Below are 24,074 nucleotides of genomic sequence, written 5' to 3' on the forward strand. Positions count from 1 at the left end.
ACCTTCTAAAATCGGGATGAAGATCAGACGTGTTTGTGGGTACCTGACCCTGACAGGTTTCACTGGCATTAACATCAATGGCGTGTTATCTACTGATGCAAACACACTTGCCAAGCACTTTGCTGAGCACTATGCTCGAGCCTCCATTTCGGAGAATTATCCCCCAGCATTTTGCAGCCTCAAACGGTGGATGGAAAGGAAAGCCCTCTCGTTCATTGAACATCACAGTGAACCCTATAATGCTCCATTTACAGAGTGGGAGCTCCTCAGTGTTCTTGCACATTGCCCCAACACCACTCTTGGGTGAGATTGGATCCACAGTCAGATGATTAAACACCTCTCGTCCAACTAATGTGACATTTCCTCGTCATCTTCAACCGGATCTGGTGAGATGGCGTCCTTCCATTGCAATGGCAAGAGAGCACCATCATTCCAGTGCTCAAACTGGCAAATACCCACTTGATGTGGATAGCTATTGGCCCATCAGCCTCACCAATGTTCTTTGTAAGCTGTTAGAATGTATGGTAAGTCGGCGGTTGGGTCGGGTCCTGGAGTCACGTGGCCTATTGGCTCCATGCCAGGGCGGTTTCTGCCAGGGTCGCTCTACCACTGATAACCTAGTTTCCCTCAAGTCTGCCATCCCAACAGCTTTTCCCAGGTGCTAACACCTAGTTGCCGTCTTTTTTGATTAACGAAATGCTTACGACATGATCTTTAGACAACATATCCTTGCCACATTATATAAGTGTGGTCTCCGGGGCTCGCTCCCAGTTTTTATCTGAAATTTCCTATCGCTCCATACTTTTCATGTCCAAGTTGGTGCCTCCCAAAGTTCCTCGCATATCCAGGAAAATGGGCTCGCAAAGGACTCTGTATTTAGTGTATCACTATTTTTAGTGGCCATTATTGGTCTAGCAGCAGCTGTCGGGCCGTCTCTCACATCTTCTCTGTATGCAGATGGCTTCTGCATTTCGTACTGCTCCTCCAGTACTGGTGCTGCTGAGCGGTGCCTACAGGGAGCCATTCACAAGGCGCTGTCATGGGCTCTAGCCCACAGCTTCCAGTTTTCAGCCGCGAAGTAGTGTGTCATGCACTTCTGTCGGTGTCGTAACATTCATCCAGAACCAGAACTTTACCTTAATGACAATCCATTCACTGTAGTGGAGATATACTGATTCTTAGGACTGGATTTCAATGCCCAATTGATGTGGCTTTCTCATTTTCATCAGCTAAAGCGGAAGTGCTGGCAGCACCTCAGTGCCCTCCGCTGCCTGAGCAACACCAACAGGGATGCAGCTTGCTCTACGCTGCTGCTGCTGCTGCTGTACAGACCCTTATTCAATCCCGCCTTGACTATGGGAGTCTGGTTTATAGTTCGGCGGCACCCTCGGCATTGCGTTTACTTGACCCAGTGCACCACTGTGGCATTCGACTGGCAACGGGAGCTTTCAGGATGAGTCCGGTGATGTGTTGGCAGAAGAGCCAACACTGTGTTGCTAGAGGAGGCTGAAATGCACGCGTTTAATTACACGCTGACTGGCGTGAGGTCTGGAACAGTTAAGGGATTTAATAGTAACAAATAAAGTACGTAGTTGATATAATACTTAACTTTAATCCACAATTGTAGAACATCTCTCGTTACGGTACATGCTTCACAATATTAATTATCAAATGCTATGGCGCCTTGCTAGGTCGTAGCAAATGACATAGCTGAAGGCTATGCTAACTATCGTCTCGGCAAATGAGTGCATAGTTGTCAGTGATCCATCTCTGGCTAAGTCGGCTGTACAACTGGGGCGAGTGCTAGTCAGTCTCTCTAGACCTGCCGTGTGGTGGCGCTCAGTCTGCAATCACTGACAGTGGCGACACGCGGTTCCGACGTATACTAACGGACCGCGGCCGATTTAAAGGCTACCACCTAGCAAGTGTGGTGTCTGGTGGTGACACCACATCCGGTGTTCAGTGTTCTGGTGGAGGCCAGAGTATCTCCGTTGAAGGTTAGGCATGCACAACTGCTTGCCAGTTACGTTGCACACATCCGTAGTTCTCCTGAGCATCTGAATTACTGTCTCCTTTTCCCACCCATGGCGGTTCATCTCCCCGATCTCTTCTGTCTGAAGTGGAGTCCTTGCCTTTACCACTTATACGCAAGGCTCATTCATGTACACCTAGGCCGAAGCTTCGTCTGAACCTTTCACATGATTCTAAGGACTCAGTTAACCCTGCAGCTCACCGCCATCACTTCCTCTCGATTCTTGACATGTACCGGGACCGGGACTCTGTACTGACTCCTTCAGCATCCTACAAGCTATCAACCAGTGCCACCCCTGCCATCCTTTGGTAGCAACCATCAAGGAGTCTATCTATGCCCTGGAACAGTCCAGTCGTTCTGTGGTGTTTGTGTGGACCCCAGGCCACGTCAGAATCCTAGGAAATGAACTTGCCGACTGGCTACATGGAAACCACTTCTGGAGATTGGCATTCCCATAACTGACCTGCGATCATTGTTATGCCGCCAGGTTTTTCAGCTTTGGGAGACGGAATGGCATAATCTCGGTATGTACAACAAACTACGTGCCATTAAGGAGACTACAGGGACTCTGTGGTTCTCTGTCGACTCCGCATTGGCCATACGTGGCTAACAAATGGCTACCTCCCCATTGTGTGGACCCACCTCAGTGTCACTGTGCCTCACATATGACTGTCGTCCATATCTTGTTGGGCTGCCCACTTTTAGCCCCTCTGCGGTATATTTTTAACCTTCCCAGCACACTGCCTTCAGTGTTGGGTGCAAATGCCTCAACAGCAGATTTAGTTTTACATTTTATTCATGTGGGGGGGGGGGGGGTGTTATACCATCTAAGGGTGGGCATTTAGCTTTCTCTCCAAGGCCACCACCCTCCCTCCATTTTAACTATGTCGCACTTTCTTTGCATTTGTTTGCATTGGTGCTAGTCTTTTCCCTACATGTGCTCGTCTCGCCTTGCCTTTTTGGGGTGGACGTTTCAATGTGTTGTAGAGTGGCTGGGTCATCCTCTTTTATTATTGTGATCAGCCAGCCCAGATCATCTGCTCTATGGCTTTAATACCCTCTTCTACTTCTCCTTGTGATGTATGTTTTGCCCGTTTTTTGTTCATTCCACTGATTTTCATTTTAGGTGTGGTTCCCCATCCCTTTTTCCCCCTTTTACTTTCTCAAATGTACTTTGGTGTTTTTGTACCTTGAGCCTTGCTTGCGTCAGGAAAAAGGGACTGATGACACTCTAGTTTGGTCCCTTTATACCCGAAAACAACCAACTGACCATTGTGTCAGGTTTGCCTTTGTAATTGGTGTCTGCTTTCGGAACACTGCTCAAGATTTAAAGCAGAGCTCTTCATCCTCTTTCAGGCCACCTAATACATCCAGTGACACAGGCTTTTTGATTGTCATATGCCCAGATTCTCACAGTGCCCTTCAGAGCCTCTGTGTATTGTAAACAGTTCATCCCTTAGTGCAACAGGTCCAAGAAAGCTTCCACTTGCTCACTGTTGAGGGAGCCACTGTGATGTTCATGTGGGTTCTTGGTCATGTCGATCTGAAGGGGAATGAGGCTGCTGACACTGCTGCCAAGGCTGCCATCCTCCTGCCTCAGCCTGCTAGCTCTTCCATTCCTTCGTATGATCCTCTTTTTGCCGTCTGTTGGCAGGTGGTGTCACTTTGACCCTAAAAAACCTCAAATAGGAGGGAGAGCTCTGGAATAACTCCAAATAAATTCCATGCTGCTCTAATTTAATTCTACATCTACATCTACATTTATACTCCGCAAGCCACCCAACGGTGTGTGGCGGAGGGCACTTTACGTGCCACTGTCATTACCTCCGTTTCCTGTTCCAGTCGCGTATGGTTCGCGGGAAGAACGACTGTCTGAAAGCCTCCGTGCGCACTCTAATCTCTCTAATTTTACATTCGTGATCTCCTCGGGAGGTATAAGTAGGGGTAAGCAATATATTCGATACCTCATCCAGAAACGCACCCTCTCGAAACATGGCGAGCAAGCTACACCGCGATGCAGAGCGCCTCTCTTGCAGAGTCTGCCACTTGAGTTTGTTAAACATCTCTGTAACGCTATCACGGTTACCAAATAACCCTGTGACGAAACGCACCACTGTTCTTTGGGTCTTCTCTATCTCCTCCGTCAACCCGATCTGGTACGGATCCCACACTGATGAGCAATACTAAAGTATAGGTCGAACTAGTGTTTTGTTGATGGACTACATTTTCTAAGGACTCTCCCAATGAATCTCAACCTGGTACCCGCCTTACCAACAATTAATTTTATATGATCATTCCACTTCAAATCGTTCCGCACACATACACCCAGATATTTTACAGAAGTAACTGCTACCAGTGTTTGTTCCGCTATCATATAATCATACAATAAAGGATCCTTCTTTCTATGTATTCGCAATACATTACATTTGTCTATGTTAAGGGTCAGTTGCCACTCCCTGCACCAAGTGCCTATCCGCTGCAGATTTTCCTGCATTTCGCTACAATTTTCTAATGCTGCAACTTCTCTGTATACTACAGCATCATCCGCGAAAAGCCGCATGGAACTTCCGACACTATCTACTAGGTCATTTATATATATTGTGAAAAGCAATGGTCCCATAACACTCCTCTGTGGCACGCCAGAAGTTACTTTAACGTCTGTAGACGTCTCTCCATTGAGAACAACATGCTGTGTTCTGTTTGCTAAAAACTCTTCAATCCAGCCACACAGCTGGTCTGATATTCCGTAGGCTCTTACTTTATCAGGCGACAGTGCGGAACTGTATCGAACGCCTTCTGAGCTAGCAATATACCATAGTCTCCTCAGTAAAAAGCCTTTTTCACAGAGTCTTCTCGTCACCAATAGTTTTTATGAATACTTTCAAATGGCTCTGAGCACTATGGGACTTAACATCTATGGTCATCAGTCCCCTAGAACTTAGAACTACTTAAACCTAACTAACCTAAGGACATCACACAACACCCAGTCATCACGAGACAGAGAAAATTTCTGACTCCGCCAGGAATCGAACCCGGGCGTGGGAAGCAAGAATACCGCACGACCACGAGCTGCGGACATGAATACCTTCCACAATCTCTTGAAACAAATAATGTATTGCCCAGTCAAATGAAAAGCCATTCATGAAAACACTTGGAATTTTTGATAATTTGTGCTCTAAGAAAGGGGTAGCTATTGTACTGACAATTGCCTTTTTGCAACAAATTGAAAACACATGTAACAATGGTATTGATCTATACACTAATATCATCTGAACTTCTATGGGAATCAGTAATTAGTGCACTGGTAACTTGCCGTTGAGTGTCCATAAGCTCTAAGCACGCAGTAATTTACGAGTAGGAAGTTGATGGTTGAGGGACACTGCCTTAAAGCATGCGATAAGTTGGAAATTTGAGTCGGTCAGGAACCATGTTCAAATGACCAAAGAGGTTAAGGCAACTGCTCATGAGAAGTGATAAATCCGGGTTAGAGTCCTGGTCCAGCACAAGTTTTTAACTTTCACAATTGCATTTCCACAATGCCCTGCACACCTGGAAGTCACAAATTCCCAGTGGCCGATGACCTAGCAGTTTGGTCCCTTCCGCGCCCCCCATTCCCCCCCCCCCGCCCCCCCATCCGGTCCCTCTCGCCGCCCCCCCCCCCCCCCCAGCCCACTCTTTTTAAACAAACCAACCAACCACAAATGCCCACCCATCCTTTCACTTTCTATCTTCATTCTCTATTTAATATAAATTTTAATTTTTATCTATGTTTATCACTGGTACTGCAAACGGCTGAAAGCAAGGGGAAACTACAGCTGTAATTTTTCCCAAGGGCATGCAGCTTTACTGTATGGTTAAATGATGATGGCGTCCTCTTGGGTAAAATATTCCAGAGGTAAAATAGTCCCCCATTCAGATCTCCGGGCGGGGACTACTCAAGAGGACGTTGTTATCAGGAGAAAGAAAACTGGCGTTCTACGGATCGGAGCATGGAATGTCAGATCCCTTAATCGAGCAGGTAGGTTGGAAAATTTAAAAAGGGAAATAGATAGGTTAAAGTTATAGTGGGAATTAGTGAAGTTCGGTGGCAGGAGGAACAAGACTTTTGGTCAGGTGAATACAGGGTTATAAATACAAAATCAAATAGGGGTAATGCAGGAGTAGGTTTAATAATGAATAAAAAATAGGAGTTCGGGTAAGCTACTACAAACAGCATAGTGAACGCATTATTGTGGCCAAGATAGACACGAAGCCCACGCGTACCTCAGTAGTACGAGTTTATATGCCAACTAGCTCCGCAGATGACAAAGAGATTGATGAAGTGTATGATGAATAAAAGAAATTATTCAGATAGCGAAGGGAGACGAAAATTTAATAGTTATGGGTGACTGGAATTCGGTATTCGGAAAAGGAAGAGAAGGAAACGTAGTAGGTGAATACGGAAGGGGGGCAAGAAATGAAAGAGGAAGCAGTCTGTTAGAATTTTGCACAGAGCATAACTTAATCATAGCTAACACTTGGTTCAAGAATCATAAAAGAAGGTTGTATACATGGAAGAATCCCGGAGATACTAAAAGGTATCAGATAGATTATATAATGGTAAGACAGAGGTTTAGGAACCAGGTTTTAAACTGTAAGACATTTCCAGGGGCAGATGTGGACTCTGACCACAATCTATTGGTTATGAACTGCAGATTAAAATTGAAGAAACTGCAAAAAGGTGGGAATTTAAGGAGATGGGACCTGGATAAACTAAACCAGAGGTTGTGCAGAGTTTCAGGGAGAGCATAAGGGAACAATTGACAGCAGTGGGGGAAAGAAGTACAGTAGAAGAAGAATGGGTAGCTCTGAGGGATGAAGTAGTGAAGGCAGCAGAGGATCAAGTAGGTAAAAAGACAAGGGCTAGTAGAAATCATTGGGTAACAGAAGAAATATTGAATTTAATTGATGAAAGGGGGAAGCATAAAAACACAGTAAATGAAGCAGGCAAAAAGGAATACAAACGTCTCAAAAATGAGATTGACAGGAAGTGCAAAATGGCTAAGCAGGGATGGCTAGAGAACAAATGTAAGGATGTAGAGGCTTATCTCACTAGAGGTAAAATAGATACTGCCTACAGGAAAATTAGAGAGACCTTTGGAGAAAAGAGAACCACTTGTATGAATATCAAGAGCGCAGATGGAAACCCAGTCCTAACCAAAGAAGGGAAAGCAGAAAGGTGGAAGGAGTATATAGAGAGTCTATACAAGGGCGATGTACTTGAGGACGATATTATAGAAATGGAAGAGAATGTAGATGAAGATGGAATGGGAGATGTGATACTGCGTGAAGAGTTTGACAGAGCACTGAAAGACCTGAGTCAAAACAAGGCCCCGGGAGTAGACAACATTCCATTGGAACGACTGACGGCCTTGGGAGAGCCAGTCCTGACAAAACTCTACCATCTGGTGAGCAAGATGCATGAGACAGGCGAAATACCCTCAGACTTCAAGAAGAATATAATAATTCCAATCCCAAAGAAAGCAGGTGTTGACAGATGTGAAAATTACCGAACTATCAGTTTAATAAGTCACAGCTGCAAAATACTAACGCGAATTCTTTACAGATGAATGGAAAAACTGGTAGAAGCCGACCTTGGGGTAGATCAGTTTGGATTCTGTAGAAATATTGGAACACATGAGGCAATACTGATCTTATGACTTATCTTAGAAGAAAGATTAAGGAAAGGCAAACCTACGTTTCTAGCATTTGTAGACTTAGAGAAAGCTTTTGACAATGTTGACTGGAATACTCTCTTTCAAATTCTAAAGGTGGCAGGGGTAAAATACAGGGAGCGAAAGGCTATTTACAATTTGTACAGAAACCAGATGGCAGTTATAAGAGTAGAGGGACATGAAAGGGAAGCAGTGGTTGGGAAGGGAGTGAGACAGGGTTGTAGCCTCTCCCTGATGTTATTCAATCTGTATATTGAGCAAGCAGTAAAGGAAACAAAAGAAAAATTCGGAGTCGATATTAAAGTCCATGGAGAAGAAATAAAAACGTTGAGGTTCGCTGATGACATTGTAATTCTGTCAGAGACAGCAAAGGACTTGGAAGAGCAGTTGAATGGAATGGACAGTGTCTTGAAAGGAGGATATAAGATGAACATCAACAAAAGCAAAATGAGGCTAATGGAATGTAGTCTAATTAAGTCGGGTGATGTTGAGGGAATTAAATTAGAAAATGAGACACTTAAAGTGGTAAAGGAGTTTTGCTATTTGGGGAGCAAAATAACTGATGATGGTCGAAGTAGAGAGGATATAAAATGTAGACTGGCAATGGCAAGGATAGTGTTTCTGAAGAAGAGAAATTTGTTAACATCGAGTATAGATTTAAGTGTCAGGAAGTCGTTTCTGGAAGTATTTGTATGGAGTGTAGCCATGTGTGGAAGTGAAACATGGACAATAAATAGTTTGGACAGGAAGAGAATAGAAGCTTTCGAAATGTGGTGCTACAGAAGAATGCTGTAGATTAGATGGGTAGATCATATAACTAATGAGGAGGTATTGAATAGAATTGGGGAGAAGAGGAGTTTGTGGTACAACTTGACGAGAAGAAGGGACCGGTTGGTAGGACATGTTCTGAGGCATCAAGGGATCACAACTTTAGCATTGGAGGGCAGCGTGGAGGGTAAAAATCGTAGAGGGAGACCAAGAGATGAATACACTAAGCAGATTCAGAAGGATGTAGGTTGCAGTAGGTACTGGGAGATGAAGAAGTTTGCACAGGATAGGGTAGCATGGAGAGCTGCATCAAACCAGTCTCAGGACTGAAGACTACAACAACAACAACAACAACAACATGTTTATTAATACCATTTTGTCAGCCCCTCTTGCATAGAGGCTTCACAATTCAATATTAAATACTGTATTGGGAAAAAAGCAGGAGAAAGATATACTACAAAACACTCAGTGGTATAATTCAATTAGCAAAAAGCAAGAAAAGATCATAGGAGTTACAGTATATCTCAGTAATCTGAAATTTCCCATTCCAACAAAGTGATAACTGATTTTTTGTCTCTCTTCTCTGACTCTGCCATCACAGTATCCTGCATTGTTATAATTTTATGCTGTAACTAGCGAACCTGACAATGCTTCACACAATTACTAAATCTATATAGGAATTTGATATATGTCCTAATCTTTTCCTCTCACACTCGCTATCTGTCTCTTCCTCTGCCCCACCCCTCTCACCACCCTCCTACTCTCCCCCACCCCTACCCCTCTCACCGCCTCCTCCTCCTCCTCCTCCCCCCCCCCCCGCCCCTGCACACCCCTCTTGTCACCTTCTCCACCATCCCATCCCATCCCACCCCTCTTCTGTCTGTTGCATATTACAAGGATATACAGGAAAGGGGAACCAAAGCCCTCCCTGATTGATATCTCCCCCATAGTTCACTGGAAAGTGTATAGTATAAAAAGTTGTTCATCCATGGATCATTTGACAGTGCTGCAGAATTTGTAGAAAAGAAAGCATGCCACCCACATATCCACTGCCCAACACAATTAAAGGGTCACTTTTTCAAAACCCCATAATTGTTTCCCATTGCAAAGCACAAATTTGAAATTTGGCTCAAAGGTGCATACAACTTTCATCCATAATGGTGCAAAAACATGTCACCCTGTGACATCAGCCTCAGACTTGACGATGCTTCTCAGCAAGGTGTTGACGTGTGCAAAAAAGGCCAGAGCTCAGAAGTTCATGTGGGTTGTAAGACGAGTTAATGATATCACATTTGCACCAAATTTCACCACAATTCTGTCCAACACCATTGTAGACATATCAGACAATGGAAAGGTTGTCACACCCCCTCTTACCTACATTTCACTCTTCCTCTTGATGCCCCTATGATGGAGATCAAAATCATGTGGTTTCCATAAGGGTGGCCAAGGAAAACATTTCCACACACCACCACTCAGAATCTACATAATAAGGCCTTGCGATGGAATAAATGGTATCAAGGAAACCACACTTCCCTTTGGGCAGTGACCCACACATTTCGTAGCGGAAAACAACAGTTCACAGTATGGCGAACAACAACATGGTGTTCTTGACAACCTTTGACACTGCTGGCAACCCCTGGACAGTTCAACCTGTCTCAAAGGATATTGCAGTTCTGCAACCCTATTGGATGTAATTTACCCCTTTGGAGTGTAGCCCGATAATCATTTTTAGTCCACAGTGTTACTGGGCACAATTGTGGCATACAGGGTTGAACCACAAGCGACCTTTCAAAACCATTTGATGAAATGTGATCTGAAGCAGCAAAGAGTGTTTATGCTTTTCAGCCCTCCTGTCGCACGACTGCCAAGGAAACAGTGAATGACTGCCTCTGGACACGCTCATTTTTAAAGTGCCAACAAGAGTGCACAGACGGTACAGAGGTGTTGCTGAACTGGAAGTCTTAGAGGGACCCTATCCCCTTTTATTCACACATCAATGCCAGGTCTCTCCCCTGCTCCCAGCGATCACATCACAAGAGGCCGCAAAACATTAGTGCTGAAAAAGCACTTTTTGCTGCTTCAGATTACATTCAGCTATCAGAAAAAGATTTTGAAAGGTCCCTAGTGGTTCCACCCTGTATGCTATGGCATTACAGCCACGTCACGCCACGGCACATTCCAAAGGGGGCAGATTATGTTCAGTGGGTTTGCAGCCTCACACTGTCCTTAGAGAAGGTTGAATTGCCAAGGATAGTCAGCAGTGTCTAAGGTTGTCAAAAACATTGTCCTGTTGCTCATTCACTGTGAACTGTTATTTTGAACTACAAAATGTGAAGGAATCAGCACCCCAAGGACAGGGGTGGTTTCGTTGATGCACTTTATGCCACCCACTGAGGCCTTTTCTGTGACTTCTGAGCAGTGGTGTGTCTGAAATGTTTTCTGTGGCCACCCATAATGAAACCATGTATTTAATCACTAGCCATGGTGGTTCTGACTTCTGTCACAGAGGCATGAAAGGAAGAGCTGAAATGTGGGTAAGGAGGAGTGTGGCGACCTTCCCATCACGTGACATGTTCAGTGTCATTGGGTACAATTGTGGTGAAATTTGGTGCCAATGTGACATCATTAGCCTATCTTACACCTCACATCAACTTCTGAGCTTTCTTCTTCTTCTTCTTCTTCTTCTCCTCCTCCTCCTCCTCCTCCTCTGTGAGTCCTTGCTGTTTAAAGCATTGCCAAGCCCGAGGGCAGCATCAAAGGGCACCAAGCCTTTGCGCCATTACAGAGGAAGATTGTAGGCCCTTTGAGCAAATTTCAAACATCTGCCTTGTAATGAAAGACAGTTATTGGATTTCGAAAATGTGTTGCACAGTGTACATGGTGGCCAAATGAGTAGCCCATTTCATACGAAGGCTCTCATAAGCATCTCATCTGCTCGTTCCTGATGGGGGAGGGGGAAGGGGTGAGGGAGGATTTTAATGCATATAATGTTCTTTGGGCTTTCAACAACAGCTGCTCCAGGAGTGGTGCTTTTGGGGGTTTCTTGTACCAGAAAACACCTGTCTTCTGAACAGATGTTGAGCAGTGCATTTCATCCCAGCCACAGTCATTTGTCACCATGGACCTTTCCTTCTGTTTTATCTGCCACCACAGCTATTGCAGAGTGGGAAGTGGACACTGATCTGTACTCAAATGTCCACTTCCCTAACTGATTACATGGAAGAGACCCCTAAAGGAAGATTCTGAAGTAGGTGCTCATTAGAACGATATGTATACCACATGCTCCATTAGTTAGGTTTGAACATAGAGACGACAATCGGGCTGTGTAAGTCATACTGAAAGTTTAATGCAGCACGATGCTGTGGCACCGGAGACCTTGAAGCACTCAAACAAACAGCCTGTTTCTTGGTGACACTACCCCTGCGGGTTCGGGGGTTAGAATAGGTCCAAGGTGTTCCTGCCTGTTGTAAGAGGCAACTAAAATGAGTCTCAAACGTTTCAGCCTTAATGTGATGGTCCCCTAAAGGGTTTGACCTCCATTTTTCAAAATTTTCTGATAGTGCGTACCATCTGGGGTAGGACGCCCTACGTGATGCATCATAAATCCATCATGCCCTAAGATCTGGCACACTCACTATCGTCATGCAATCGGACTTGCACCGAACTTCTGCCCGCTTTAGCCACAGTGTGTTCCAGGTAGCATGCTTTCCCTCCATTGTGTGCTTCCATCTTTGCGCTCACTATACGAATCGATATTCGACACCCAAAATCCAGCACAGTAGACAGCCCATTGTGGTGGGGTCATCATGTACACCCTCGGTGGTAGCCCCCTGACAACACAGGGATCGCACTGCTGATGCCTGAGCTGCTAACTCCCCACGTATGCCGAGGGGTAGATGGCCATCTACCTGGGGCATCAGGACTCCCAGCAAAGGCCATCCTGCCAGGTGGTCTTCGGTGTGGCTGGGTGGTGCCTGTGGGGAGAGCCCCTGGTCGGAGTGGGTGGCATCATGGCGGATGACCCGCAGTGAAGTGTGGTACGTCATCTATTGCTGGTGGCCAGCCGCCAGCAGTCTTAAGTGTTCAATGGCTCTATTTAATGCAAATACATATGACCCCAAATTGTTCTCCTCCCTAGCCACACCATTGGAGGAACAACAGGCTAAGAATGGCAGAGAGACTTATTCGCCACGGTATCTAGTATGTATGAGAGCTGATGGGGGATCCTTTGTGTCCATGAAGCCTCAGTTCTTTGTAGAGCATTTAGAGGACCAGTTTGGGGAGGTGGAGGGATTGTCCAAAAATGTGGGCAGGGTCAGTCTTGATAAAAACAGCATCCTCTGCCCAGTCACGGGCACTACTCACTTGTAAGAAACTGGGGGATGTTTCTGTTACTATCACACCCCATAAAAGCTTAAATATGATCCTGGGCATTATCTTCCACAGGGATCTTCTTTTACAGTCCGATGACGAGCTGCACGCCAACTTAGAGCAACGAGGTGCATCCAACGGAGTCCGAGGAATAATCAGATTGCCACCAGTGCCTTCATCTTGGCCTTCGCAGGTGACACGTTTCCCGAGTAGGTGAAGGTGATGGTCTACCACTGTGATGTCAAGCCATACATCCCTCCCACGGTGCTTTAACTGTTGGAAGTTCGGCCTTATGTTTTCCTGCTGTGCTTCCAGCCTCATATGTTGAGATTGTGAGCTTCCATCCCATCCCAATACTCCATGTGCCCCATCTCCTATCTGTGTTAACTACGGAGAGCACCATCCCCCTTGCTTGCCAGACTGTAGGATTCTACAGAAGGAAAGGAAAATAATGGAATAGAAGTCCCTGGACCGACTGACCTATACTGAGGCTAAAAGAAAATTTGAAAGGCTCCGTCCCATGTGCATGGCAACATCTTATGCCGCCACTGTCACTAGTATTACAGCCCCATCCGTTGAACCAACTGCAGTCAGCTCTCAGAGCAATAAAACCACTCCTGCCCCCTTGATGGTGGGAGGGCACTTCCCTCTCTGGGAGCAGCACATTCCCCCCCCCCCCCCTTCCCCAACCATCAGGGACATCAGTCCCCACTTCTAAGCCAGAGAAACGTAAGTCTTCTTTGGCTTCTCTCGCTAGAAAAGGGGACCCTTGAGTCACTCCCTTCCCAGGTTCCTATCAGTGGCAAAGCAGATACCCACCAGTGGCTGAAGAAACCATAGGTCGCTGGTCGTAGGGCTTCGCGGGCCTGTCAGTTCCAGAGACTGAATCAAAGAAGCCCTCCCAGCTAGAGCAACCCAAGGAACAGCGCGAGAAATCGAAACTGACAACCCCTAAGACCAAGGAAATTGTGGTGGCACCCGCACCACCGCTACCTACAAGCTCTGCGTTTGATGACTAGGTGGAGCTTCTAGTGTCACCTGAGGACCTAGCTCTTGCCGATGCCTCCGAAGCAATGTTCCTAGCCATTAGCTCTCTGCCGGTGGCAGCAGCTGACCCTGTATATTCTGAATCAGTGCCTCTTCATACAGCTTTAGAGGCTGTTGCTGTGAGGATAAGGATGACCTTGGATATTACAGTCTGCAATGTCTACCTTCCTCCGGATGGAGAAGTACCTCTTAACGGAGTGGCTGATCTGATCTCCCAACTCCCCCACCATTCCTACTTTTGGGGGACTTCAATGTCCATAAGCCCTTGTGGGGTGGCTCAGTGATTACTGGCCGGGGTAGAGATGTCGAGAACCTTCTCTCTCAGCTCGACCTCTGCCTCCTAAATACAGGAGACCCCACACACTTCAGTGTGGTTCATGGCACTTATTTCGGCCATTGAACTATTGCTTTGCAGCCCAGGACTTTCACCATCTGTCTGCTGGAGGGCTCACGACGACTTGTGTGGTAGTGACCACTTTCCAATCTTCCTGTCACTACCCCAGTATCACACTTCTGGACGTCTGCCACGATGGGCCCTTAACAGGGCCGGTTGGCTGGCTTTCACATCTGCTGTCACTGTTGACACTCCTGCACATGGCGCTATTAATGTGGTGGTCAAGCGAGTCACTGCGTCGATCGTATCAGCTGCAGAACAGGCAGTTCCTCTTTCTTCTGGGTGCCCTCGGTGTCAAACTGTGCCTTGGTCATTGCCGTAAATTGATGAGGCCATCAAAGAGCGAAGGTGGGCCCTCCAATGACATAAGGGGCATTCGTCATTGGAGACTCTCATTCTTTTTAAGCGGCTCAGAGCCCATGCCTGCCACCTGATACAAAGACAGAAGCAAGAGTGTTGGGAAAGATATGTTTCCTCCATTGGTTCTTGTACCCCTGTCTCCCAGGTGTGGACTCGGATTCACCGCCTTTATGGTTACCTGACCCTGCTCGGATTTCAGTAAATGGGGTAGTGTGCACCTACTCCATTGAAATCACTGAGCATTTTGCTCGGAGTCCTGCATCTGCAAGGCCAACGGCCTTGTCACAGTGCTAACACCGGTTCTCGGGCTGGGCTAGCACTTGGATGGGTGACTATCCAGTCTGCCAAGTGCTGTTGGCAAGCGGGATGCACTCAGCCCTTGTGAGGCAAACTGAGGAGCTACTTGATTGAGAAGTAGTGGCTCTGGTCTCGGAAACTGACGTACGGCCGGGAGAGCGGTGTACTGACCACATGCTCCTCCATATCCAGTGATGCCTATGAGCTGAGGATGACACAGAGGCCAGTCAGTACTGTTGGGCCTTCATGGCCTGTTCAGGAGTTTTTTTTTCCCCACCTGCATCTGAACACTATCAACAGGATTTTTGTTCCTTGAAAGAGTGAGCAGAACAACAGCATTTGTCTTTTGTGTCATGCCGCCTTGAGCCATACAACGCTCCTGTTACTGAGTGGGAATTCCTCAGTGCCCATGCCCATTGCCCTGATACAGCTCCAGGCCCTGACCAAATTCACTCTCAATTTCTCAAACATCTGTCTGTGGCCTCACTGAGTCAGATTCTCTCTCTCTCTCTCTCTCTCTCTCTCTCTCTCTCTCTCTCTCTCTCTCTCTCTCGAATCGCATCTGGGCTGTGGGATTGTTCCCATCCCAGTGGCAAGATAGTATCATTGTCCCAGTGTTGAAACCTGGGAAGAACCCTGCTGCATTGGACAGCTTCCGCCACATTCGCCTCATTAACATTCTCTGCAAATTACTCGAATGAATGGTGAGCCAGAGGTTGTGTTGGCTCCTTGAGTCTCGGGGCATTCTGGCTCCATGCCAGGGTGGTTTTGTGCTGAGCCTCCATGTGCCTGGAGTCTACTGTCTGAACAGCTTTTTCCAGGTGGCAACATCTCGTAGCCATCTTTTTTGACTTACGGAGGGCCTATGACACGATCTGGCACCACCACATCCTTGACACGCTGCATGTGTGGGGCCTCCATAGCTCACTCCCGATTTTTCTGTGGAACTTTCTCACCCTCCGTACCTTCCGTGTTCAAGTTGGAGGCTCCTTTAGCTCCTCTCATATCCAAGAGAATGGTATCTCGCAGGGCTCTGTATTGAGCATTCCACTATTTTTAGTCGCTATAAATGGCCTAGCAGTAGCTGTAGGGCCATCAGTATTGCCCTCCTTATATGCTGACGATTTCTGCCTTTACTTCAGTTCCTCAGCCATTGGTGTTGCTGAACGCCGACTACAGGGAGCCATTCGGACTGCGCAGCCATGGGCTCTTGCCCATGGGTTTCACTTCTCTGCCGACAAGACCTGCGTTTTGCACTTCTATTGGGGGACGGACAGTACATCCTGACCCTGCACTTTTTCTTGATGGCCATCCACTATGTGTAGTCAAAACGTATTGCTTTTTAGGACTGGTTTTCGACGTCCAGCTAACATCTCCCCTACATTCGTCAGCTTAAGTGAAAGTGCTGGCGGCATCTTAATGCCCTCCGCTGCCTGAGCAACACCACTTGGGGGGGCCGATGGCTCTATGCTGCTGTGGCTCTACAAAGCCCTAGTTCAGTCATGACTTGACTATGGGAGTGTAGCGTATGGTTCGTCAGTGCCTGCAGCATTGAAGTTGCTTGATCCTGTGCACCACTGTGGGGTTAGTCTAGTGACGGGCACTTTTCGAACGAGTCCAGTGGCCAGTCTACTAGTGGAGGCTGGAGTCCCTCCATTGCACATCAGGTGCCGCCAACTGCTCGCCAACTATGCAGTGCACGTCCATAGTTTGCCTCAGCATCCGAATTACCACCTTTTATTCGCAAACATGGTGGCTCATGTCCTGGAACGGCGACCTCAGTCAGGGATAACGATCGCTGTATGTGTCCGCTCCCTATTGTCTGAAGTCGAGTCCTGTCCTTTACAGTGTCTTGTGTGGGTCCATAAACATTCACCTCCGTGGTGTATGCCTCGACCGAAAATACGGCTGGACCTATTGTGTTTCCATAAGGACTCCGTTCCTCCTGGGGCATTCTGAAGTCACTTCCTATCGATTCTTGACACGTCCCAGAGTTCTGAAGTCATCTATACTGATGCCTCACTGGTTGATAGTCGCGTAGGCTTTGCCTATGCACACTCGGCACATATCAAACAGCTCTCTTTGCTGGATGGCTGCATTGTCTTCACTGCCTAGCTGGTGGCCATCTCTCGTGCCCTTGAAGATATTTGTTCCTGCCTCAGTGTGTCCTACCTGGTCTGCAGTGATTTGTTGAGTGGTTTACAGGCCATTGATCAGTACTACCCACGCCTTCCTCTGGTAGCAACTATCCAAGAGTTGGTTTATGCCCTTGAACAGTCTGGTCATTCAGTGGTCTTTGTATGGACCCCGGGGCATGTTGGAATTCTGGGAAATGAGCTCATTGACAGGCTGGCCAAACAGGCCACTCATAAGCCACTTCTGGAGATTGCTATACCCAAACCTGACCTCAGCTACTGTGCTGGATTTTGGGTGTCAAATATCCATTCGTATAGTGAGCGCAAAGATGGAAGCACACAATGGAGGGAAAGCATGCTACCTGGAACACACTGTAGCTGAAGCGGCCGGAAGCTCGGTGCAAGTTTTCAGGATTTGGGATACAGAATGGCGCAACGTAATTACACTCAATAAACTCTGCTCTCAAGGAGAGCACACATGAGTGGAAGTCTTCTCTGTGGGCTTCTCGCAGGAACTCTGTGGTCCTCTGCCACCTTCGCATTGGTCACACTTGGCTGACGCATGGCTATCTTCTCTGGCATGAGGCCCCACCATGTTGTCACTGCGGTTCCCGTTTCACAGTAGTCCAGATTTTGTTGGACTGTCCACATCTACATGTTCTGAGATGGAATTTTAATCTTTCTGACATACTTCCTTCAATTTTAGGAGACAATGCCTCCACGGCTAACTTGGTTTTATGTTTTCTACGTGATGCTGGTTTTTATTCTTCGGTTGAAGCTTTAGTTCCTGTCCTTTGTCTCCCTGTGCTTTCTAACCTAGTACTTTCAGGTAAGAGATTTTAATGTGTTGGAGAGTGGCTGGCTCATCCTGTTTTATCCTCATGATTGGCCAGCCCAAGACATCGGCTCTACTGTTTTAAGCTCCTCTGCCTGTTTCTTGTGTGTCTGTGCTTCTCTTGTCTTCTGTTGCCCCCAGTGTGTTCAGCTTTGTGTGATTTTTTTCGTCCATCTTGAATTCCTGTGGTGTGTCCTGTTGGTTTTCCGTTTTATCCCATGGACTTGGTTCAATGGAACAAGAGACCAATGACCATGCAGTTTGGTCCCTTTAAAAATCAAACCAACCAACCAATCTTGGGTGAAACTATGAATACCGCATTGCCATCACAGCCTGGAAAACCGCAGGAGACATCCTGGATGCTTCCAGAGTCATGGTGGCAAAATCACTGTAAATAATGAATGAGAGAAAAAACAAAACAAAAAAATCACATTTCACCCACTTCCCCTCAGGGGGCTCAAGACACTTTTGTGAATATGTGCATGGTGAGCACAATCCACAGAGATGACAGTATGCCCACAGAGGTTTTGTGTGTTGAGTGAAGAATATCATTGATACAGCTATGTATGTAGTACCACTGAATGAAGGGAAACAATACTCATGGTGTGTTTTTGTTGATATTGTTTAATTTGGTTTGGTTTGATGTGAACGTTATCTGGCAAGAGCTTCTGTAATTGCTGAGAAGTAATGTGGTAATGTATGAACACTGTGAACATGTTTCTGTCTCAAATAATGTAAATAGGAGGTACTAAGTCTATGTTAATGTGCCAACTAGTGCACTTTTAGATAGCAGAGGGGGAAAAGTACTCAGCTTTGACATTTTAATTATTATAAGTCATGTGACCGTGATTTTTATTAAATATATCTATCTGATTCTGTTTTTAGTTGCACAAAATGAAACAATGTCTTTAAATGAATAAAAGTCCAAGAAAAGTGATTTGAAGACAGGTCTTCTGAGGCTTACACACCTGAGAATGTCTGAATGTATTTTCAGACATGAGCTTGTACCTAATGACAGGCAAATCATACAATGGCTTTCCAAATCTTTGTAGGCTGGCACAGAAGATTTTAGCCATTCCTGCTGCTAGTTTATTTTGAGTGGTGACTTCAGGAACTTGCATAAAATGTAAATGGTCATAAGAACGTATTAGACCTCTCGGCGACACTCACTCCTGATCAAATACCAAACTTCATGATGAATACAGGAATTAGTGACCACAGGGTTATTGTAGTAAGATTAAATATTGTAACATCCAAATCTACCAAAAATAAGTGCAAAGTACATGTCTTTAAAAATTAGATAAACATTTTTTCACGCCAACCTAAGATCGACAATTGTTCCAGGTCTTATCCTTCAGGATAGTCATTGTACTGATGCTTCGGTTCTTGCAGTACAGTTCGTGACAACATTGGCATCCTCTTCTTATGTGACTACCTATTTTTTTGCAGGAACATAACGTTGAAGACATCCCCCAATGTTTCACTCAACACAAAACCAAATTATATAATGAACCTTTCACTGACTAGGAACTGCTTAAGGGCTTATGGGTCTTGCCCCATCTCACAATATGGCTCCAGGCCCTGATTCAGTTCATAACCATATGTTCCAAAACCTAAAAATCTAAATGTTACTCAAAGGCTACATCTACTCAGGGTCTTCAGTTTTATTTGGCTCAAAGGTGTCTGCATCGATCGCAGCGACAGTTTGCTGAAGCGGACGAATACCATCCCAAGAGAGTTGAAACCCCAAGTACGTGATAAATGCCTGAAAAAAATTTGATTTCTGATGATTACACTTAAGACTAGCAGTCTGTAAGACATGAAAAAGTGTGCGGAGATTTTGAAGATGTTCGTCAGTGGTGGAGCCAGTGACAACAGTGTCATCCTGGTAATTTATAAACCCAGGGACAGTGAGCAATAATTGTTCCAAGAATCGCTGAAAGAGAGCAGGGGTGCTGGCAACCCCGAATGGCAATCATTGGTATTGATAGAGGCCGAAAGGCGTGTTAAGGACCAGAAACTGCCGGGAAGCAGCATCGAGAGGAAGTTGATGATAAGCTTCTGACAGGTCAAGTTTAGAAAAATACTGGATTCCGGCAAGTTTAGTGAACAATTCTTCAGGTCGAGGCATAGGGTAAGTGTCGATAAGGCATTGAGCATTTACAGTGGCATTGAAATCGCCACAGAGATGAATATCACCATTTGGCTTAGCAACGACAACGACAGGAGAGGACCACTCACTGGAAGTGACAGGAAGCAAGATCCCTAAAGCAGTGAGATGATCCAGCTCCCATTCGACCTGATCACGAAGGGCCACAGGAATGGGCTGAGCCTGAAAAAACTTAGGCCGAGCAGTGGGTTTGAGCGTGATATGAGCTTCAAAGTCGTTTGCACGGCCTAACCCAGGAGAAAAAAGGGACGAAAATGTCGTCGACAAGGAATCCAGTTGAGCATAAGGAATAGCATCAGAGACATTATTGACAGCCATCTATGGAGAACCCAAAAACGCAAAAGGCATCGAAACCAAAAAGATTCTCTGCATTACTATGGTCGACCACAAATACGGGAACAGTGCGAACGACAGATTTGTAAGATACCTCAGCATCAAATTGTCCCAAGAGAGAAATCTTCTGTTTATTGTAAGTCCGTAATTGCCTAGTGACAGGTGACAGGATTGGAGAACCCAACTGAAGATACGTCTGAGAATTGATGATAGTGGCAGCAGAACCAGTATCCACCTGCATGTGAACATCTCGACCAAGTATTTGGACAGTGAGGAACAACTTCCCTGAAAGGGAAGAAATACAATTGACAGACAACACAGAATCAGAATCAGCGTCATGTTCATGAACATCATGTATGCGGTCGGATTTGCAAACCGATGACACATGACCCCTTTTTTTGCATTTGTGACACACGGCCCAACGTTGTGGACAATCTTCTTGTGAATGTTTCGTAAAAGACCGTGGACATGAAGGAAGTTGCCATGGGTTTTGCTGCAGTTTCTTAGAGGTTTGTTTACAGTTAGGCCGAGGCTGTGCTTGGGAGCATACTGTGGCCATTTCGGCCGGTGGGGACACGCCACACGCTTCGTCAACATCGCACAGAGGTTGTATTTCCCTGGCATCGCCCTATGCTTCTATTTGTGCTCCAGCGGCACGAGAAATTTCAAAAGACTGAGCGATGGATAGGACTTCATATAGAGTCGGTTTTGCCAACTGAAGGGCATGTTGCCTAACTTCTTTGTCGGGTGCCGATCGGATAATAGCATCCCGTACCATGGAATCGGCATAGGATTCTTTGTGAACTTCAGTAACAAATTGACACCTTCTACTGAGGCCATGAAGTTCAGCAGCCCAAGCGTGATAGCATTGATTCGGTTGTTTTTGACAACAATAAAAGGCAACACGAGAGGCTACCACATGCGTTTGCTTTTGAAAATAGATGGACAGAAGTGAGCACATTTCAGCAAAGGACAAAGATGCAGGATCTTTCAAAGGAGCCAATTTCGACAACAACCAATACATTTGGGGTGAAATCCATGAAAGGAACAGAAACTTACATGTTTGTTCGTCTGCGACATGAAATGCCAAGAAGTGCTGTCGAAGAAGTTTTTCGTAATCAGACCAGTCTTCCGCCATCTCGTCATAAGGAGGAAAAGTAGGTAGAGACAACGACGAGAGACGCCCCACATTTGATGCCACGACGAAATCACGAATCACATTTGTGAGAAGCGTTTGCTGTTCTATGAGAACTTGCAATAGTTGCTCTAAAGTAGCCATGGAAACATGTGGGTCAACGATGGAAAAGAAAAATCCCATCCTTGTCGCCAATTGTTATAACTTCAAGTTGAACAAATATATTTCAAGGAAGACGCAATACATGAAAGTCACAGATCAAGTAAACAGAGTATGACGTGTGTACACTTTAACAGTCAAATCATAACTGAGTCCGAGGCTAGCGGCCGCTGGCTAGCTGGCCACTTAGGTGGTGGTGGTGGTGCTGCTGCTGCTTGGCTGGCAGACAGCGCCGCATGTAGAGGACGCGCGTAACTGTGCAGCGACACTTTGAAAGATCGGTGAGTCACAACACCTGAGGCACTCCAAATGATACCCTTGTCTCTGATGAGCATATGCTGATGAGAACACACTGGCTTCTGTTACTTAAGATGTCTTCGAGCCACTCAGTTATCTGGGAACCTATTCCATATGCTGTTACCTTCGTTAAGTCTGAAGTGGGATATCATGTCGAATGCTTTTTGGAATCTAGGAAAATGGAACCTGCCTGTTACTCTTCATCCATAGTTCGCAGAGTATCATGATTGTCAGTTTTTATAACAACAAAATATGTGTAAATTTTCTTTTTTTATAATGTTACTCCACTTTTAATATTAGATTCAGAATGGTGGAGTGAATGCTGTGAAATGCGCCCAAGTTGAGACTGTATAGAGTTTGGCTGCATGGACATAAGTGTGTGGTGTGGTGCATCGTTACTCCATAGGTCGATCCAAAGGGGCTTCTACTCATTCTCTCCCAAATGTTAACATTGTCACACATTATGAAAAAATTGCTCCTATATTTCCATGGTATACCATTACAGTAATGTTATTTGTAAGAAGGGACTTCTTTGCTCAGTTCACAAAAAATCCATGTATTTATATTCATCAGGGCATTGATAACAATGCTGTTGATTGTCCTGAATCAAACATTATTACCACCTCCTCTCCATCTCCCCCAACCTACTTGGACAGGGAAAGAAGCTGTATATGTCCTTTTGAAAGGAGCTGTTCTGGAATTCACCTTAACTGATTTTAGGAAACTATGAAAAATATAAGCCTGGATAACAAAATAGGAATTAGAGCCTGGGTCCTCCAAAATGAGTAAAGTGCCTTAATCCCGTTGCCATCTTGCTTGATGTGTTTTATCCAGTGGCTTCATTTATTTGCTAACTTATTGTGGATTTTTGTACTGAATATTCCTTATTAGTTTTGTGTGGCCTTTGTAATGTAATTAGATCTATCATGCTCACCCAGGCACAGTTCAAATATAAGCACCTTTTTGGTTAACATTTTCAGGATGAAAAAGCAAGTCATGCAGACTCAGTAAAGAATCCAGTGATGATGGCTTTACCAAGACTGAGGAACTGGTTTCCAAATTTGGTCATAGCTTGTGATGTAAGTACCTTGAAGTTATTTGTTGAGTTCCTCATTGAAAGTGCAATGCATCACACAACAGTTGTGTGTGATGCAACAGTTGAAATACAACAACTTCTATGTTTCAGTGGTGTTCTCTTTTAATAGGTCTGTCTTTGTTCCTATACTAGTCATGGACATTGTGGGCTCATGAAGGATGGTGTCCTCGATAATGAAGCAAGTATTGCAAGAATTGCAGAAGTTGCAGTATCATACGCGAATGCTGGTAAGTGAACTGTTTAACCAGACAATCTGTAAGTATGATATTTAGATGTTCCTTCCAGAAAGTATGTGAAAAGCTTTTCACAGTTTAAGTAATTTGTTGGTTGTTGTGCTACTTTGGAGTCTGCTAAGTTTTTCCCCCTGCTTTTCCACCCACATAATGGCGTAGGCCTAATTAAGAAATTTATATACAGCAGACCCATCTTGTGTGCACGAAACCAAGAGGTAGTATTTAATTTGAGTAGCTTTATCAGCTTTCATGTACATTTTGATAAGTGATATTGTCATTTTATATGAAGATGTACAGTTACATTCAATGGAGCAAAGGTACTATACAGTAGCATGTGTATAGGGCCAGTTCAAGAATATTTTTTCACACAAAATGGTTGCGAAAACACACTTGACCTCTTAGCCACAAACAATCCAGAGCTAATAGAGAGCATCATGACTGATACAGGGATTAGTGATCACAAGGTCGTTGTAGCTAGGCTCAATACTGTTTCTTCCAAATCCACCAGAAACAAACGCAAAAAAATTTTATTTAAAAAAGCGGATAAACCGTCACTAGAAGCCTTCCTAAGAGACAATCTCCATTCCTTCCGAACTGACTACGCAAATGTAGACGAGATGTGGCTCAAATTCAAAGATATAGTAGCAACAGCAATTGAGAGATTCATACCTCATTAATTGGTAAGAGATGGAACTGAT

At 45.4% G+C, this 24,074-nt stretch overlaps 1 protein-coding gene across 2 annotated transcripts in view; it reads left to right on the forward strand.

Annotated features, from left to right (window-relative positions):
- The window catches only part of LOC126471462 (delta-aminolevulinic acid dehydratase), a 57,436-nt gene that overhangs the window by 15,787 nt on the left and 17,575 nt on the right, over positions 1–24,074 (forward strand). For both annotated transcript variants that reach the window (XM_050099655.1, XM_050099654.1), the window contains exons 3-4: positions 23,028–23,126; positions 23,253–23,370. In XM_050099655.1, the coding sequence (XP_049955612.1) occupies positions 23,028–23,126; positions 23,253–23,370 (217 nt within the window). The remainder of the gene's footprint in view (positions 1–23,027; positions 23,127–23,252; positions 23,371–24,074) is intronic.

This window comes from Schistocerca serialis, chromosome 3 (genome assembly GCF_023864345.2).
Source record: "Schistocerca serialis cubense isolate TAMUIC-IGC-003099 chromosome 3, iqSchSeri2.2, whole genome shotgun sequence".
NCBI lineage: Eukaryota > Metazoa > Arthropoda > Insecta > Orthoptera > Acrididae > Schistocerca > Schistocerca serialis.